Source organism: Nelumbo nucifera, chromosome 6, assembly GCF_055504915.1.
Source record: "Nelumbo nucifera cultivar China Antique chromosome 6, China Antique-T2T, whole genome shotgun sequence".
In the NCBI taxonomy this organism is placed as follows: Eukaryota; Viridiplantae; Streptophyta; class Magnoliopsida; order Proteales; family Nelumbonaceae; genus Nelumbo; species Nelumbo nucifera.
This window is the reverse complement of record NC_142654.1, coordinates 29,146,973-29,167,067: the sequence shown is the minus strand read 5'-3', so window position 1 is coordinate 29,167,067 and position 20,095 is coordinate 29,146,973. Positions and strand designations below refer to the sequence as shown.

Here is a 20,095-nt window from a genome sequence, read left to right as displayed (position 1 = left end):
CACATAATGCTATTGGTGTTTAGGGTGAAGGTATTTGACATTTTGAATTATTGCAAGTCTTCAATAGAATTCAGAATTCTGCAGTGTACCCTACATTTGATAATGCATTCAACAAATTTATGGAGTCCATTCATCCTTGGAGCCTGGAAGTTAGCAATCTATGTGACGTCCGTCAGATATGTCTGAGTTAATCATGGGACTAAACAATGCAGACTGGTGGTGATAATACATAAAGAAATCAATATAATAGAATCAAAAAACCACTCATGATTCAACCACTCAAGTAACCCGTAATAGACTAAATACTGAGTAGCTCACTGGATCCATCGAATCAATTGCTCCATCATATACATACTGGTTTCTCTTCGTGCTTCCATGCAACACCCCCACATCAACTTATACATCAGAGAAAGGTAAGTACGTACAGAAAGGAAAACTAATGGGATGCCAACATGCCATAACGACCAACTTATTTAGGTTGCAATCCCAGCTCCCACATCCCTTTGTTCATGCAGTGATCGAGCATTTACAATCCCCACCGCATGCAATGTCATGGCACCTGCCTTATGCACGTACTGTATTTGCACTGCACCATGACTGTATTGTCAGTTGTAGTAACAGATCAGATCCCAACTTCAGAAAATGCAAATTATTCAGGAAATACAACAGACAAGGATGCTTGGAGGAATGAGTTCAAGAAACTTCAGTTCAGTTCAGACTTCAGACTACATGGGTTCCTTCCAAAGACTTCCAGATGTCACAGCACTCGTCTTCCTCTTCTTTTGATTTTGTTCTTCCTGATAGGAACCCGAAAGGTGAGCTTGGTGCCTGCATGAGGTCTAGTGTCACGTGTGCACCAGTGTCCTGGAATCTGTCCCACTCGGTTGACTCGGGGAATGCTTGGGTTTGGTGAGACATTTGAGACACCAGTCCTGGTTGTTGGGTGCCACCCAACTCATCCATCGCGGCATGGTGATGCCAGGTTCGATCAAAGATGAGCTGCCTGGCCAGAATGGCTGCCCGATTCTCTGCAATCAGTTCCCGAAGTGCAGCACTGGACCGAGAGGAGAGGTCAGATGGAGAAACCCAGGAGGAAGATTTGGATGACAGAAGAGAGAGAGCACGCCCTGTCGACGATGATATGCATGAGAATCTTCCACCCATTGATTTTTGCTCTACACACAACACCGCTGCATGTAAGAATTTTCTATACAATGCACCAGAATCTCTCATTGCAGTCAAGAGAACAAGCACCGAAAATAACTGAAGAATCAAATTTATACATTTTAGAATAAAAAATTCCACCTTTTAACTGCAATAAACTCTTCACACAATAACAGCCATCACATACCAGAACCCAATTAGTTATGGGCAAGATCCTCAATCTCTCCTTTGTTATTAATCATTGAACTAAGGTAACAGGAGGTCACAGTGTCTAGATTAAAACCCTCTTGTTTTGTCCACAGACTTAATTTTGCATTTAATGCTTCTCTAGTTTCATTCTATACATATATTGCATATCATATGATATAAAGATATATACAATAATAATAAACATAATGTATTTAATGACATACACCCAAAGCCAGGCCCAACCCAAGATCACCCCTATAATTAATAGTTGTGGGGTACAGAGACCAATAGTGAATTAAATAGATGTTAAAGTTGAAAAACCAAATTCCTTTGCTGCTAAATGGCCACAAATAGATAAAAGTAAAAACCATGATTGAAGTATGGGCAAGTATAGTATGGTGGTAGTTCAAGCAGAAACTCTTGCAGGAAAGAGAGATGAATAAAATATGTAGAAATGCTGAGTAGAAAATAAAGCCTCCAAAAACATTACTTAAATTCCTCCTCATATTAGTAATACCTTGGACAAACTTTTTATTCCCTGTAATTTGAGATCAAAGCCAAAACTCATGGAAGAAAATAAGTTAGAATTGGATGCGGATGCGGTATTTTGTCCAGAGGATATATCTGCATCTCATGTCACTTCCATGAATAGCAGTTTCTTTTATCAGGCCACGTGTACCTAATATTTAACTAGAAACCAAAAAGGGGAAAAAATAAAAGAAAACAGAAACACCCAAAAGCAGTGAAAGTAATTATCCAGCAATATGTAAACACTGCACAAGTATGGAATTATCCAGCAATATGTTGCATGTATGACTCGTGAAAGTAATTCAGCACTCTCGCCTCTCCAACTCTGTTGCACATAGAATAGCAAGATATGGTTGTACAATCCAAAGCACTAAAACTTGTTCTTCTTCTTGGACTTTTATTCATTATCTGATTTTATCTGAGTACTCTTTTTAATGATTTGCTTTGGTTTGCCTCAAAAAAAAATGCAATCAAATACAATACGTGATGCACTTAATACTAGCAAGTATGACACAAAGGCACAAATATATCGAACAAAAACCATCCTCAAAACAAAGCTCCTGCTGCAAGTTCATCAAGTAAATTATCCGGATAAGTTTTATTAAATTATCAGGCATATATTGCCCCCACAATTTTATTTTTCAAAAAACCAAAAAATAAATAAATAATTATAAACTCATCAACTTCAATCTACTTGGTTTCAATGTCAATTTCACTTGCACTAAATGTCCTACAGACAAATAACTAAAAATGCAACTATTAATCTCAAGTGTACAAACAAAGCACTCAAAAGGGTAGCTTGGTCTTTAAGGAAGTTTGAAGGCATCCTAAAATTCACAAAGTTAAAATTGTTATTATGAAAGTCTAAATATATCATGTGATAGCATACTACTTGACAAAGTAAGAGTATCAATAATCATTAATAACTTGAGGTAAGTAGAGACGGAAGAGCAATTTGGAAACCTAGGGTAGATATTTGTTGTTATTGGGAACCCCATGCAAGGTATAGGCTACTAGAGTAGTTATTGTGGTCCGAACAGTTCTGAATGTCTCAGGAGATAGAGTGAGCTTGAGGACCAAAGTTCTGAGTGCAAGAATGGTGGAATGGATATAGAATGCCTTGAATGAGACAAACCTTCCCTTTTTATAGTTAATGAAATCTTAGATCTTGTTAGAAAAAGAATCTCTGTCATTTTCTTGATTCGGAAGATTTTCGCATACTCATTTGCAACCTAAGCACCAATTGTAGTTCAAAACTCACATAGTCTCTCTGCTTATACTCACCATTCACAACAGTAAACTTACTCATCCTTGGGAACCCCCCATGTTTGCAACTCTCTCATCTTCCACAACTCATGTCTTAATTCCCAATTTGCATTCTCCTTATTCTATTACATGTTTCGCACCTCTACCCTCTTACAAAAGGTATTTGTAATTAGCCCAAAAAAATGGAGGACAGGGGAGCAAAAACCACATTTTTTATTTCATAAAAGGTATTAAAGTTGATAAGTCCTATAACATTTTATTTGAATCCATATCCTCAAAGATTACCATGGTTACTATCTCCATGTTACACTCTCAAAGAAGAATTGAACAATGATGCAGTGTATTTTATCAGTGAAATCCATTTCAATTTTCAACCATCGCTCACATTGTTTACTCTCTAGTCGGGTCTCCAAATTAATACAAACCAATTACCATATACAACTTAAGATGTTCTTGCCTCCTTTATATCATCATCATCTAAGCCATATCCCAACTATAATGAAATTAACACTTGCGACCTTTCAATTTGGAACTAAAAATAAAGAAGAATGCAAAGGTGTGAAAATACAAATTTGAGGAAAACCAAAACTGCATAGAAACTAAGAACATAGAAGATAACTACTACTGGTATCATGGAAATAGAGACTAAGATGTTGTGAACTATTGAACACCTTTACCCAGTGATAAAGCTGGATGCAAACGAAACCTTTGTAATTTTTTACCTTAGGACAAAGTGGCCATTCTCAAACTACAACCAAGGTTCGAGTATTGATATGATATGCCCATATCATATCATATCAGAAGGGTTCCGATACACCTGTTTAAAGGTGTTTTCAGGAACCCATTTATTTATTAAATAATATTAAAATGAAATTTTGAAAAAAAAACTAAAAAAAATAAAAAGTGCATGGTTAAAGCACCGATACAACCCTGCCAATACACAAAGGTATATCAATACTTTGAACCATGACTACAACACATGTTCTCACACATGCCAACCTGAAATTTTACCATTGCATTAAGAAATTCCCAGTGCTGTAAACTCTTCAATGTAAATACAAATATATTAAATATGTAAAACAAAGCTTGGTTTTTCTAATATGCACTCCAGTCTATTCCATGTGAGCTTGTACCACCCTAAATCATTGCACCTCAGTGACCATGTTACAAATGCACATACACATCCAAAATAAGTACAACCTCTCAAACTTACATCATTGCACCCTTGGTGAGCAGAATAGCCTAACAACATGATTATACAAAAAAGGCACCCATCCAGGAGAATGGATACCCATCTAGGCAAAAGCAATTATTTCTAATATTATACCAAAACTTCTTTTACATTCCTTACTTTGTCACCTATTGATGTCATCCATACATTCACAGAAATGCAATTTTTTCCAATATTATTCTTCAAAAATATGCCATTAATCCATCTCAACATTCACACCCTATCTTCATCTATTGGATTTTAATTCCTGATCCTCCAAAATCATACTCAATGCAACATCACCAGCACTGAACCACACTGATATGCAACCATGCAGCACTATAAATGCACATAACAATGCAGCACTATAAATGAACATAACAATGGCTTTCAAAGTACCTCCAATGGGCAACATTCTCTTCATTCTCTTTCTTAATATAGATTATGAATCTTAGCCAGCAACATAACAACGGCTTTCAAAGTACTTCCCATTCTCTTACCCAAAAAAAGGAATCTCCCATTCATACAATTGCCAAATCTGTATTTCATATGTTGTGCTAACCAACATTCTAATACTTCCATTTTACTTTCTTCACTACTAATGCAATTTTTCCACTTAAAAGCATGGAATTAATTTCTTAATTAAACAGGTAACTTTAATTAGGAAACAGACAACAAAAGTGAATTGTTAAGGCAATCATTCTTTTGTATCAAGTTTCTAAAATTGGTCATTTACCAATTTATTAAAACTTTTGAACAATCTGAATGCATTCATCTAACGAAACATGAACTGAGCGAGTCAATATCATAAAAGAAAACACCTGTAAGCAGGTGTATCGGGGACCCAAAGATATGATACAATACACCCAATACAGGGCATATCGTATCGATACTTTGAAACTTACTTGTTACGTAATATTCCAAATTTCACGTTGAATGTACTTTCAATTCAAAGAAATTGTGAGACAAGAGGAACAACATATATTCAAGCTACTCTTACAGTTTTAGACACAGAAGCATTGCATGGTATCTACATCAACCACCAGAAATAGAGATTGTCCCTTTTCCTTGATTAGTATAACAGAAGATTTATATTAAGCATTTATAGGGCAAAATATGCAAATTAGACAAACAAGAACCACATCTATCTCTTAGCCCACCAATTTTGGTGTACACAAAATTCTATCTGCACTAGACAAGTACTTCATCCAAACAACAAAACAATGACACTCTATCATAGAATACTCACAATACTCTTTAGTCCCCTAGCCTCTTCCACATGGAAATGAAGAACCAAAGAACTTAAGACAGTTTGATGAAAATTTAACATAATTAAAACATGTTCGAACGACTAATCACTTTCCATCAGCATATTGTATAACCCATGGAGTCGAGATTTTTATTAACTGACTCTACTAACAGTAGGGATGCAACTTGGGTGGGCCAAACCCGACCCAAAACTAGTTTTTGCATGGGCTAGGCGGTTAGGCCTACATTTTTTTTGGGCTGTGGGCTGGGCTTGGGCCAAAAAACTCAGGCCTAGCCTAAACTTGGGTTAGGCTTGGGTTGAATCCTCAGGTAGCCCGTGCCCTATCCTAGCCCGGCACAACTCAACCCAGGTGTCCAATCCAACCTAAGCCTGCCCAAACAAACACATATACACATGCATTATAGTTGTATATAGACATCTTTTTTTTTTTTCTAGTATACATACATGTATATGAAAATTTCTAAATGAAATTTGTACATATTTTCGTTCAATGACACTCTTTAAGTTGGGCTACAAAGCCCAAGGAAAAATGACCATGTAAATGTATCCATAAATTCTTTCAAACCCAACTAACCTGAGCCAAGTTGTGTTGGGTTAACCTCGGGTTTGTCTTGGGCCTGACATCTCAGCCTGATTTGTGCATCTTTGGGGTTAGGCCTGGGTTACCGAAACCAACCAGCCCAAGTTGCACCCCTAGCTAACAGGAAAATAACTACTATTTCCAGGAAATGTACTACACTTTTTATGATATAGGATACTAAACAATGGATTTGCATGTGATGGTTTGCATTTTAAAAGAATAAAAGTGCAGTTGGATAAAAAGTTTTACATCTTTTTTTTCCAATGCCAAATTTATAACTCGATTCCTTGGATCCACTTTTTATCTAAAAGAACTTTGGGTTGAATCTTTCAAGAAATTAAGCAACAAACTCAAGTATAAGCAACATTCTAGTGACCAGGAAAACTCAAATAGTCTGCTGAGTAAGAAATTCAATAAGCATCAACCGCAAAGAATATAGACATAAGATACAAAGATGAGTATTACTAGCATAGGGTTTTAAAATGCGACCTCCCATTAATTACTGTTCTAACTTATTAGGGTGGAATAAAGTTATGTGCAATGCTAGGAATATGTGCACATACGAAACTAAGGCTTGCTCAATGAAGCATGGCCAAGTATTTTAATCAGTTAAACTACACTTGAAATCCTTATCCTCAGCCTAAAACTCATGCTTTAAACTGTAAATCCATTGAATGAAGAAAGTTAGACCCACTATTAATACAGAATACTTTCTTGAAATCATCTTATGTTAAGGAACTAAAATACTGAGACTGGATCATTGATATCAAGAGACAACTAGTTTATCATAATCTACTTCAAGTTTGCAAAGATTTGTTCAGTATCTACAAGCACAATAAACTAATGGCTAATACTAGTCTCAAATAAATGGCAAGTTCTATCACATTTTCATTATTATAGTAGCAAACTGCCCAATTTGGTATCGTATATGCAATTGAAAAGCAGAATGTTCACAACAGAAATAAACAAAAAACTGGGACATAACACTAAGAAAATGAATTATGGTAGATCCCAAAGAATTTGGAGTAATATCATACAAAGGAACTGATAAGTATAGATATAATGAAATCGATGAGAAAATTACAAACTCCCAGATAGCGTAGAAGTTGAACAAACAAAATAGTACATACTACCGAAGTATAATAAACTAAAAAAGGAGGGGCGAAAAGGAAATCTATCAAAAAAAAAAAAAAAGAAAAGAAAAAAGAAGTATACCTTGAGATTGGTTCCTCGAAATAGGATCGTTAGAGCTCTTCCTTCTCCGCTCATTATGACCTGCTAATCTCCTCCTGCAGCTCCTCTTTGAGTCGTCGAACTCTGATACTACATGAAACCTACAGCAAACCCCAACACAAATTCCAAAGAACTCATTCCAGACTGTTATGGTAATAGTAACAATTAAAGAACAAAACAAATCAGAAAAAAAAAAAACACTTAACCATCTTGAAAATTAAAAGCTAACCCGAGAAACCCATTTAAAAGGAGAGAAAAAGATAGATCAAGAATTAGTGTTTCAGATTGCTAAAACATCTCATGTGTCGAAACAGAAAGCACAAAGCGAGCAGTGATCAGTGTAAAGTTCGCCAGGGTGAGAGAAGAGTGACCCTGATTCCGAGAATTGGACATTAGAAGTCATCTACTAGTCCATTGCAAGGTTGCATCCAAGGTGCAGACACATCTAAGAAGCGCCGGGGAGGGATGAATGATGAAAGGGAAAGAAAGGAATCGAGAAAAAATCAAGAAGAAAACTAAACCTACGAACCTGCTGCACTGCTGACAAAAGCGCTGCTCGATCCCGAGCACCACCACCTTGGGAGCCTTGGAGTGCATCTCACACACCTTGTGTCTCCGGTGATAATCCTTGGCATTCACGAGCGCTACATGGCAACCTTCCACCTGACACCTCGGCACCGCCACTGTCGATCCCATCCCAGCTGCCCCCATCGTGGCCGCCGCGGCTGCCGAGGACGAGGGACCGCCAACGCCGACACCGACACCTACACCGACACCGACACCGACACCATATGATCTGCCCCTCTTCTCAATGGGGAAGCCGGCGGCGACGTTTCTCTCCCCGAACGGGGTGCCGTCTTCGAAGTAATGTCGCTTTCCCAGCTTCAAGCAGGTGAGGTGAGGATCGGGGTGGATGTGGGAGCCCGCCGCTGCGTACAGGGACGGGTATTGGTGGTGGTGCGCATTGTCCCCCTGGTGAGGAAACATGATAGCATGCGCTGCCGCAGCTGTAGTTGTCGTCGTCGTTGCAGTAGTTACAGCGTCTTCGTTGAAAGAGTTGCTCCAGTCGAACCTAGACGTCCCCAGCTCCCAAAAATCCCACGAGTGGTTCACGTTATTACCATTCTGCCCTCTACCTCCGCCACCACCACCACCACCACCGCCATTGCTACTGAATCCGTTCCCTCCATTTTCCATCCTTCTCTCTCTCTCTCCCTCACCCTATATCTTTTATGGGCTTCCCTTCTCGCGAGTCGTCGTGCTGATTCCTTTTTCCTTTCTTTACTACTACGGGACTGCTGTAGTACTGTCTATTGGTGGAGATCTGTTTGTTGCTTTTATGAAAGTAGAAACTGTGCGTGTGTGTGCGCGTAAAGAGATAGATACCAGTATGGCATTCACTACTTCGCTGTTCGCCTGTTCTCCTCCAATGGGTAATCCTATTAAGATAAAAGCTGCAGAGAGAGAGAGAGAGAGAGAGGGGTTCACAGAGAAGGGTCTCGTTCTCTGTTATGGTCCAATGGGCATGAAGTGTCTGAGAGAATGGAGAAAACGCTGCAGTGACAGACAGAGAGAGAGAAAAGATGAGATGAGTGTGCATGCGAGTGGACTGGAAATGAGATGAATACAGTAGTGCTGAGAAGTCTCGTGGGGAAGCTGGGGAAGGGTGATAAATGTGGCCCGACACGTGGACTGAAGTTATTTGATGGAAAGAGAAATCAGGAGAGAGTAGAGAAAGTCAGTCAGAAGACAGAACTGAGAGAAGAGAGAGAGAGAGAAATGGATGAGTGGAGAGAGAGAGAGAGAGAGAGAGAGATGGATGAGTGGAGAGGGGATAGATAGAGTAGATATGAGATGACAAGACACAAGAAAGAAGAGGGCAGGGTTGGCATTAAGAGCGCCCCCACCTCTTCATGTTTCTGAAAAGTTTATATCCGATATCAAATCCTTGCCAGTTCAATCTTTTTTTCTCATTTTTTTATCTTTTTTAATTCAGTGTAATCTTTAATTCTGTGTAATCTTCTCCATTTCCTTATATGCTCTTGTTGATGAATCAACTAATCACACTGGGTCTGAGTGCAAGAAGAAGGGTGGCGACAAGTGACAACAGACAACTCATGCAGTAACCAGTAAGCTGCTGAACCCTAAAACCCAGCATGCAAACCCTAATTAGCTACACTAGAAAACAAAGAAGTAGCTAAAAAAAAAGATAGAAGTATCAAAACGTATGTATTATGTGTGTATGTACCTTGAATCTCACTCTATGCTCCCCTGATACCAAGTCAGCAGCATACCTAACCTAACACCATCCTACTTTGGATAAGCTCTAGCTACTGTATTTATTTCATTTCATATAAGCCAAATGCAATTCAATACACCCAATTCATCAACAGTGAAATTTGAAGATGGGCTTTCCTTGAGAACATGGACAGAGTCATAAATGTGGTGGATGGGGGGATGTTGGTATCTCATGCAATCTCTAGACAATGGCAACTCCATCCATGAAAAGAAGGTTGTATGGATGGGAATTGAATTTCATGCAAATGGGTGGCCAGAACAGCTAAATTCTATTCATATCTCTCTAGATATGGAGAGAGAGAGAAAGAGACTCCACCTATATGTAGTGTCCCACCTCATCCCCACCATGTGCAACAAAATGCTGAGCAGAGTTGAAGGCCAGAGGTAAGACATGTTCGGTAGGTTGCAAATTATTGCAGAAGCAAAGGGCCAACAAGGAAAGGCCATGTCCTTACTCGAGAATATTCATTCTTTGGGTGTTGACAGCCTAAAGCTGCATTAGAAACCTGAATTCTGACTTAACCCACAAATGGGGTCTCTCGTTAAGGCAGTTGAATTGGATTGGATTGGAGTTCAATTTGATTTTCTTCCCAAATATTGTAATTCTGATGGACCCATAACTAGCTCAGTTCCCCATCATCCCCACCTTTTAAATCTCCCGTACACCCCAGAACTTTACATTAATAATCAAGGGATGGATGGAAGTTAGGGAACGGTGATCCAACTTAATAGCTATACACGTACAAAAATAGATGAGCACTCAAAACAAGTACATTTCCCAGAATCACTAATCCCCCCATCAATCCCAATTCATTTCATTCTAATACAAACAACAATCCAACCAATTTGAGTGATTAAAAGAATACTTTGTTAGTGTGTGTGTGTGCAATAAATTACGTACTAGCTTTCAAGTTTCAACCCTATTTGTCACATATCTTCCATTTTGTCAAATCAATAAGCCAGACTTTTAGCCTAACTGCCTAAGCAATTCTGTTCCCAGTTGGAAATCTACCATACAAACAATTCTCCCAGAGGACTGACTCTGAGTGCTGCAATGGTCACATCTCCATGTAAAAGGGTTTTCAGAAGATAGCTAGGAGAGAGAGACCCCACGGAGGATATCAAGGTACTATAACCAATAAACTTGAATGGACCCTAGAATCCTTACCTGGCCCATGGCTTCATCCAATGTTCTCAATCATTCAGGCGCCATTACTGAGGTATATAATAAAAGAAGAAGTAGAAGCAGCAGCATTTCAATAACTCTTCTTTCTTTCAGAAATATGTATTAAGAGTATAGACATCATTGCCTATGCATGGATAGGTACAATTTGTAGTTTATAAATAAATATGGATATCAAAATTTACTGCAGCAGAGCACCTCCCTGAGAAGTGAGAACCCCCACCGTTGCCGGAGTTCAACCGGCCGGCCGGGAGACGGTGGCTTAGTTAATTATTTTGGTCAAAAGGACTGAGATATAGACTGTTTGTAGGATTAGATATAGACTGTTTATGAAGAGAATTTAATTCATTCATGGTTCATAATAGAGAGAGAGAGAGAGAGAGAGGAGGAGGAGGGATTGGGTTACAGAATTACAGTGGTGGCATAGTTTGAACTTTTTGAAGTCTGAGTTTTCTTTCTTTTCTTCATTGGCATCTCTCTTTTTCAACCCCTTCATTTAATACCATACAGACTGTAAAACCAGCCTAGAGACATACTAACCATACACGTACCCCTCTGAGAGGGTCCCACATTAAACCTTCCCCCACAGCAAAAGTTGACTGGATTGAATTGATCGCGACCACACATTCCATTCCTTTTGGATGGTCAGAGACAACTAACAAGGGCATATACATCCATCCCATCCCATTTTCATCACCAAAAGAATAATTGGGTAGTTGCCTTGAGGATGGCATTTTGGTAAATAAAGGGAATAACAAGGGCAATATGGACAAAGGAAAAGAAGTAAAACAGGGGCTTTTCAACCCAACTGACCATTATCATCATCTTGTTAAAAAGTTGAACAATCTCAACAGGAAGAGGGGAGAGAGAGAGAGAGAGTGGCAAGGGTGCAAATAGAAAGAGAGAGGTGGCCAAATCCAAGCAGTTGGACATGTTTGTGGTAAAATGGTAAAAGGACACGAAAGTAGGACGACCATAAAGAGTTAAAAAGCTCGTCCAGCAATGTCATTTTCTACACTTACAGCAAATGGTACTGCAACCTTGTACGAACGAGTGAGTCATTGTGAGGCTCTGACACACACACACACACAACTACACAAGGGTTATGGTGCATTCGAAGCTGCATCGGGCCCACTTTCCCAGTGGGTCCCGAATCACAAGATTCACAAATCCTAACCATCCAATAAAAGACTCTCTCTCTCTCAGGGAACGGTGGGTGGGGACTATTGAGATGGGGGGAAAGAAAACAGAAACTGATTCTGATGTCATGGATGTATGGATACTGACTGGGCTTGGAGTTGGACTATCCACCCCCCGTGGGACCCATCTGAGACAATGATAAATCTGACAGCCCTGTTTCTATGCCACGTGTACGGTCATTAGATTCCTCCACCAACGTACCCTGCCTGTAGGTTAGATTTGTATATGATGGGTCTAGGGGGGGAGGGGGGTGAGGAGGTGAGGGGGAGGAATCAAATTATCAAATCTGTGAATTCTGAAATGAAGTGGGCATTCATAAATCATAGCATGGCGGAAACCGGAAACTCTCTCATCATCCACCTTGAAAGCAGAGATAAATGCAAGTTCCTAAAAAGCAGGGTGAAGCTTTTCTTTCTCTTTTGTACTGGGGTGTTGACACGTGGCTACTTTCAAGAAGTGTACCTTTTTATTCTGGTAAACAAAGAGCTCTCTACCTCTCAGCTACTGCTTAAAAGTTGGAGGCAATTGAGATGTGAAACTCACTCTCTCCAACTTTTAACTGTTCATTGTTCCTGTTATTGAGACAGACAATGTAAACAAGGAAAGAATGAAAAGATGGAGGGGACCATTTGGTTCATTTAAGTGGGGGAGTAATAGGCTCCAAGTATTGGATAGTATTGAATTTAGGGCATGGGCCTTTGGGAGATGGGACCACCTACAACTATGTTTGCTTGTTTAAGGAGGTCTGGACAATTTGAACCCTCCCTTCACCTGCATTTGTTACTTCTGTAAATCCCAACTCAAACCCAGAGAGGATTGCAGGTCTGCCATGATGTGAATACAGCTTCTCCTCTCTCTCTCTCTCCCTCTCATCAAGCCAGAAGATGGGTACAACAAATGAACACCTGTGAATGAAGGAGCAGAGTTTGAATTACACATGGAGCTCCAAATCAAAAAAGCAAAAGCAAAAGGCTCCTTGCAGAAAAATACAAGAGTATAGATCAAAGCAAGACTTTGTATTGTTCTTTTGGCTCCTTTTTTGTTGACATGCATTCTGAAAACTCTTCAGAACTCTGTTTCTTTGTTTCAACTTATGCTTTCATCATTTATAGTATTTAAATTAGACCAGTAGTGAAATTAATTAAGCAACCATCATAAATAAAATTGGATAAAGAGATTATTCATGAATTGAAATCTCTGAATAGTTCATCATCCACATGCAGCATATTCTTCCCTATTGTAGACCTACCAAGGGGTTCCCTACTACTACTACCTAACAGAAATCCCTCAAAACATAATAACGTGGTTCTCATCACTATTGTTTAAGAGAGCATCTTGTTCAATTTTTAAACCCAAATTCAATCTCTGAAATTGGAGTCTATCATTGAGTAAGATACACCATTTGAATTTTTCTTTTGGATAGGACACACCATGAAAAACAAGCAATTTTAAGAGGTCTTGATCATTCATGGGTCCTTCCACCTTTTTCTTTTTAAATTTCAAGTTGTGGGGAAGAAGGAGACAAGCAAAGGACTAGCTTTTTTTCTCTTCTTGCTCCATTTTTTATTTGCTTGGAGGCTTAGGGGGAGGTTCTTTAGCTTAGTGGAGCAATTTTTACTGGGATGCCCATTCGGTTCTTTGGCCTTGGTCTGTAAAAAAACCAAACAGAAAGCAGCGATGAAAAGAAGTGAAACCCCCAACCCCCAAAAGCAAAAAAGTTAATTTTGGTAAGTGAGACCCAGGCAATAAGTTCCAATCAAATTAAATAATGGTGGGGCCCTGCACTGCAGGTTTCTCTCACTCTCTTTCTCTGACTTTTCATGGGTGACTGGTCTTTCTTTGATGCAAGATTTCAAGGGGAGGTGAACTTTGGTGGGCCCCAAGCCTATCCATCTCTCCCTGTCACCCACCAAGGAAACGAGGCCAGAAGTCCCCAATAGAAAATACAATGTCAGTAGAAAACTGGAGATGCTTCAAAACAGTGGAACAGAATGATAATGTGTATGGCCAAATCTCTACACAAAAGGGTTAGGTACACCCACCCAATCCCTGCTTTTGTATGACTCAGAGGCTCAGAGCTGTCTGTATTAAAGATCTCAATTGGATGACCGGTCGCTCATCCTTGGGAAATAAATAAATAAATAAAACCAAATGTATAACCAGTCGGATCGGATGGACCTGGACCAGATCCTCAACAGTTTTGGGCCAACCCTAGAATCCGATATTTGGCCCGGGTTGTATCAGCTGAACCCTTTTAGTGTGGTGGCTTATGGTTAAAACTGCTGAACCGTTTTCCAGGTATTGAACATTTGAACTCATCCAAGTCTAATGGACTGGACTGACTGGGTCAACCGGTTGGTCCATTCCATAGGATTTTCCCAACCCATTTCCACGATCCATCTGGACTAGTCAATGGGCCAGCTAAACTACTGAATCAAACTGAGTTTTGTCAATTTCAGCCCAGAAAAGAAAAGGAGGGAAATAAAAGAAAGAAGATTGTTTCTCTGGACTCTGGCCCGCTGACATTAAAAGAACTGACCGGTGTCAGCTTGTAGGCCCAAATGGATCTTGGCCCATCGGCCAATCAACTTAGATATACGTACACAGCCCATTATCTGGATCAAACAGAGTTCCAGGTTTTAGAAAAAAAACTAACTACTAAAACAGAGAACACTTGGAAAGCATTTTACTTGATTGCACAATCTCCAAATTAGATTAACTTATACAATGAAAGTTGAGAAAATCTGTCATTTTTATGTTTCTGGATATATATAAAAGCAGTTGATACAGTTTTTCTTTTCATTTGGGCGACAATAAAATATCCATTCCAATAGAATTGCTAATTTGTTCACAAACCCATCATTTTCTTCTTAGCATGGATATCTGAAGGAAGAAAAAACAAAGGCCATGATTCATTGGTGGTCCCAGCTATTTGATGTCTATGGAGTGATGGACTAGATACGGATCCTAACCTTTGGCTTCTTTCCAAACAAAGTGATCCCTCTGCTACTCAAACCTGCATTCTCACACTTGTCAGCATTGCACCAAGCAATGGCCTCTAAATCTTGCATTATTGTGTGAATAAAATTGATTATTAAACAGTTTGATAAGTCTTTTTAGAAAGATCTTATAACAGCCCAGATGGCCTAAAGGTATACCTAGTATTTGGAGTTTTGTCTTTAAAGATCAGGAAGGTAAGCGCCTCCGTCTATCGGGCTCCTAAAAACACATTTAAGGGCGATTTATTGCATGGAAAGACAGAAAAATTTCACTTGAAGCATCTTTTGGTATTATTGATTTTCTGTTACCAAAAAAACTATAACAAAAATGGATCTTCCATGCTTGCTGAAGCCTAAAAAAGACTAAGACGCACAAAACACCTAGTAGTCAAAGGATCAGCTTTCCGGATAAAGACATTACAAATTTTATGTAGAGTAGTGTAATCACGCATGTGAGAAATCTATATCTATACTATTTTAAAAAGCATGAATAGCCTCAAGAATATTTCTTGAATTTTCTGAGGACAAAATTTACCTCTCCATATTTAAATTTGTTGATAAAAAATGAGGGGAAATAGGATAATCAATTAGTGATATTAAAAGAGCTGAAAAGAGATAATTTTAAGATATTCAATGCATTCAATTCCCTCTCAATAAATCCAACATTTAAGATATTAATTTGCATTCGCCCCCATTGAATCATATATTTAAGGCATTTTTTGTTTCTTCTCATCATTTAATTCTGTTAATTAAATTCATACATAATAACTTAATAATTCCAATAACATAAAAGCTTATACTTTTGAAATCTACCTGGAAAAATAGTTTTTCATCTAGGTGGTGATCAGAAATTAAACCATTTTGGGTCAAATGGGTCAATCGATGCATGTTGCCACAATTAAATTATAAAATTCAAAAATACATATATAAATTAAAACAATAGAAACAATTTTAATATCATATATTCGACAAATTAAACAATAATAAGTATGATAAATAAGAAATATTTTTATTAATGATGAAAATGGAATGTAAAATTTAAAACCAATTGGAAATAAAACTATTTTCCTAGTCTCTCTCATTAAATCTCATATCTAAGGCATATTCTCTTATTAAATCCTATATTTAAGATATATTTCTCTCATCACTAAATTCTACTAATTAAATCCACAATATTAATTTTAATAGTATAAAATAAATATTTTAAAAAGTAATTTGAAAACATAACCATTTTCTTCCCCCTCTAGGTGGTGGGTAAGCAATTCAACCATTTGGGGTTAAATGGGTTAATAAATAATGTCATAATTAAATAATAAAAATTAAAATATATAATATAAGAAAAAATAAAAAGAATTGGGCATATATTTACAATACTAAACAAGAATAAGTATGAAATGTAAGAAGTATTTTTATTAGTAATAAAAATGGAAAGTCAAATTTAAAATTAACTTGATATCATAGTCAAACAATAAAATTTTAAAAATAGAAAATAGAAAAATTTTAGGCACATATCTAAAGTTATATATTTATAGAAAATAAAATATTGGGTACATCTCTAATATTATACATTCATTATATTAAACAAAATAAGTATTGTACATAAGAAACAATTTTAATAATGATGAAAATGTAATACAATATTTAATATCAACCTAGAAATTAAACTATTTTTCTTTTTGGGTGGTGGGTTAGTGGTATGAATCAAATGAATTAATCAATGATATGATTGTTGAATTATAAAAAATCTCTATAAAAAGAATATATATAAAAATATATATATATTAATTATGTCAAACAAAAATTAAGTGTGATAAAAAAATTATTTATATAATGTAAATAAAATATATAATTAAAACTGATCTAAAATCAGAGGTATTTTCTTATCTAGATGGTGGGTCAATGATCCAAATTTTCAAAAAAAAAATCATGATGTCATAATTGAATAATAAATATTTAAGAAAAGATAGAACAGAAAAAATGAAAAGTATAAAATTTTGTAGAAAACATTTAGGAATATTTATAATGTTATATATTCAATATATTAAATAAAAATAATTTTTATTTATGGTAGAAATGGAATAATAATAATTGTTATTGTAATTTAAATTTTTCATGTACAAATGCATGTGTACATTTATTACAGGCATTTAAATTTATTTTTAATCATATTATTTTTTATTTTTAATTTCTATCTTCTTAACTATGATATATCTAAAATTCAAGTAATTAATATGAAAAAAAACTTTTTTTACTGTATTTCTTTAGTTATCTTAACCCAATAATTAAATTTAAATATTAAAATATTTAGACAATCCCCTTCACAAATATTAACATCATATGATACTATTAATATATTCTACTTTAAATTTTATAATGTGGGCATATAAGAAAATACAGTAACCGGGATATGAGCTTTTCATATTCTGTCTTCAATCCAATTATAATCTTCTCTTTCTGGTTCAAGCTAAGAACCTAATACTTTGAGTTGGACTAGTTTCCTTTTGGGGAATTTTTTTATTTGCTCCCCCCGTACAGAAATTTTTATTGGTTTTTTGAATATATTATCTCAAACCCCCACCTATGCTGCAATGCCCCATTACCTATCACCGTTTCCAACTATACGAACTTATAAAAATTTCTAAGGTGAATGAATCAATAAAAACCCCCTTGATTTTGTTATGTGAGAGAGAATTAGAATAGGTATAGAATCATACAATAGAATAGAGCTATAAAACGGGTCATGATGGGTCGGTACGGCACGGTCCGCATAAAGTGCGAGCCATGTCAGTCCGTGGGCCACCTCAAGCCGTGCTTCCCACCCTTGGGATATTTTGGAGGGTCGGCCCAACAGGGCCCATGGCCCAAGCCTGTGCGGGCCCATGCCATATTGTGTCATGCCACAAGTCGAGATGGCCCATGGGCCAAGCCTTAGGCCAGGTCAAGCCGTGGAGTGGGCCAAAGCTATTTATTAAAAATTTGAAAAAACTTAAAATTTTTATTTTATATGAATTTAGATGCATACAATTGTTTATATACACAATAATTAAATAAAATGGTATAATAAAACTGAAAACAATTATTTATTTTATTAATATATTATATATTACATATTATTATATAATTATAATTTATATAATATATAATATATTATATATTAATATATATAATATATACTATATTAATAAAATATATTATGTATATAGTGCTAGCTATGTGAGCATGCGGGCTGTGGGTGGCACAGCCCGCTAAGTCGTGCCATGCTAAGCTGGCCTGTGAACCTAAAACCCCAAGCACAACATGACCCATACAATCGTGCCATACTCAACACAACCCGTGAACCATTGTGCCAAGTCGAGCTAACTCAAAATTGTTTTAGGCCGTACTTGGCCGCAGGTGACACGGCCTGAGTTACACCTCTACAATAGAACTAAGACAGTCAAGGTCAGAAGCATATATACCTGCACTCAAGTTAAACAATACTCACTTAATTGTAATAGAGATTATAAAGTATTCCAATGCTACCAATGACACCACTACCATCTTGCTTGCCACTAGCTAGTTAGTTCATAAAAGGCTTCAAATAACTGCACAAAATAATTCAATGTTCGACCATCCATTATACTGATGATCTTCATAAGCTATTTAGGGTCTGTTTGGTTTGCTATCGTAGTAGTCAGAATTAAAATCCTTAAGAATCAGAATCGAAATGATCTATCCCATAGTCTGTTTGGTTCAGATAAGAATAGGAATGAAAATTAGAATTAGCATGAATGAGATTTCATTACTAAGAGAGGGGGAGGGAATGGCCATTCCCTTAAATGGGAGAAAAATATTCCACCGAGAATAGGAATAGGATTATGATTACACCCAACCAAACAGTCGGAATCAGAATAGCCCATTTCAATTCCAATTCCAAACCCCTATTCCTGAGAACCAAACGGGAGTGAAATTAATTGTTGAGGCTCAGTTTGGAAAGAGTACAAAAACAAATATATACATTTCAAATACAGGCCTAGAAATACAAAATACAAGGCTTTGCACCGTACATATTTGTATTTATATTCTTTCCAAACTGTGTCACAAGTTCAATTCAATATCCAAGAGATTCTTAGAAAGATGAACCAAATTTGAATTTGATTCAAATATTTGAATATTCCAATTCAATCAATTAGTTTGAACTTATAATAAATTTAGATATTTATCAAATTGAATCAGGTTATATTTGAATTTGATTTGATAAACCACATGGTATAGGTTTTGCATCCAAATTTGACCAACTACTTTATTAGAATTATCCGAATTTAATTTGATTATATCAAATAGGGTTTTTGGATACCATTTACACCCCTAGCTGAAGCTAATGCACAAGAACAGTTTTCTCTCCTAGACCAAGCTGATAAAATGACAATATGGAATCAGCTCATTAATTATGGAGGTGTTTGGTAAATCTTTTTAGGAAGATCTTCCAAAAGCACAAGACATCAAAAGATTGGCGAGCTTTCATAGATAGATCTTCAAAGACCAAAGACCGTTTGGTTATAATATTTTTCAAAGATCTTTTCAAAAACTAAAAAGACCAAAAGACTGTTTGGCAAACACACTTGTGGATCCCTCTTACATACATGTGAAATGTCATGCATGGGACTCCGTAACACATTCAAACATATAAATCATGGCTTTTAAAACCGATCTGAAGACCGAACTAGTTAGAGGTCTGATTACCGGGTCGAATAGTCCGATTGTCCCATTCTGACAAAAAAAATAAAAAAATTGAAAACAGTCAAAACCGTTCAAACAATTAACCACTCAAATCAGCGGTTTACTAACCAAAATCAACTGTTTTTAAAGAAAACCCAATTTTAAGGAAACCGAAACCGATCACCTGATTGATTCCCGGTTTTTCCGATCCGGTTTTGAAAACCATGATATAAATAATACTTGCGGTTCTCAAACTCTCAAATAAAAATTTTCAAAT

General features: G+C 36.8%; 1 protein-coding gene across 1 annotated transcript; it reads right to left on the bottom strand.

Annotated features, from left to right (window-relative positions):
- Positions 1-267: 267 nt before the first annotated feature.
- LOC104598496 (squamosa promoter-binding-like protein 7) lies at positions 268-9,077 on the bottom strand. Its single transcript, XM_010260590.3, has 3 exons — positions 7,970-9,077; positions 7,423-7,541; positions 268-1,175 (listed from the first exon to the last, which is right to left on the bottom strand). Exons 1-3 carry the CDS (start codon positions 8,635-8,637, stop codon positions 721-723), a joined length of 1,242 nt encoding a protein of 413 aa, XP_010258892.1. The 5' UTR covers positions 8,638-9,077; the 3' UTR covers positions 268-720.
- Between the last annotated feature and the right edge of the window lie 11,018 nt (positions 9,078-20,095).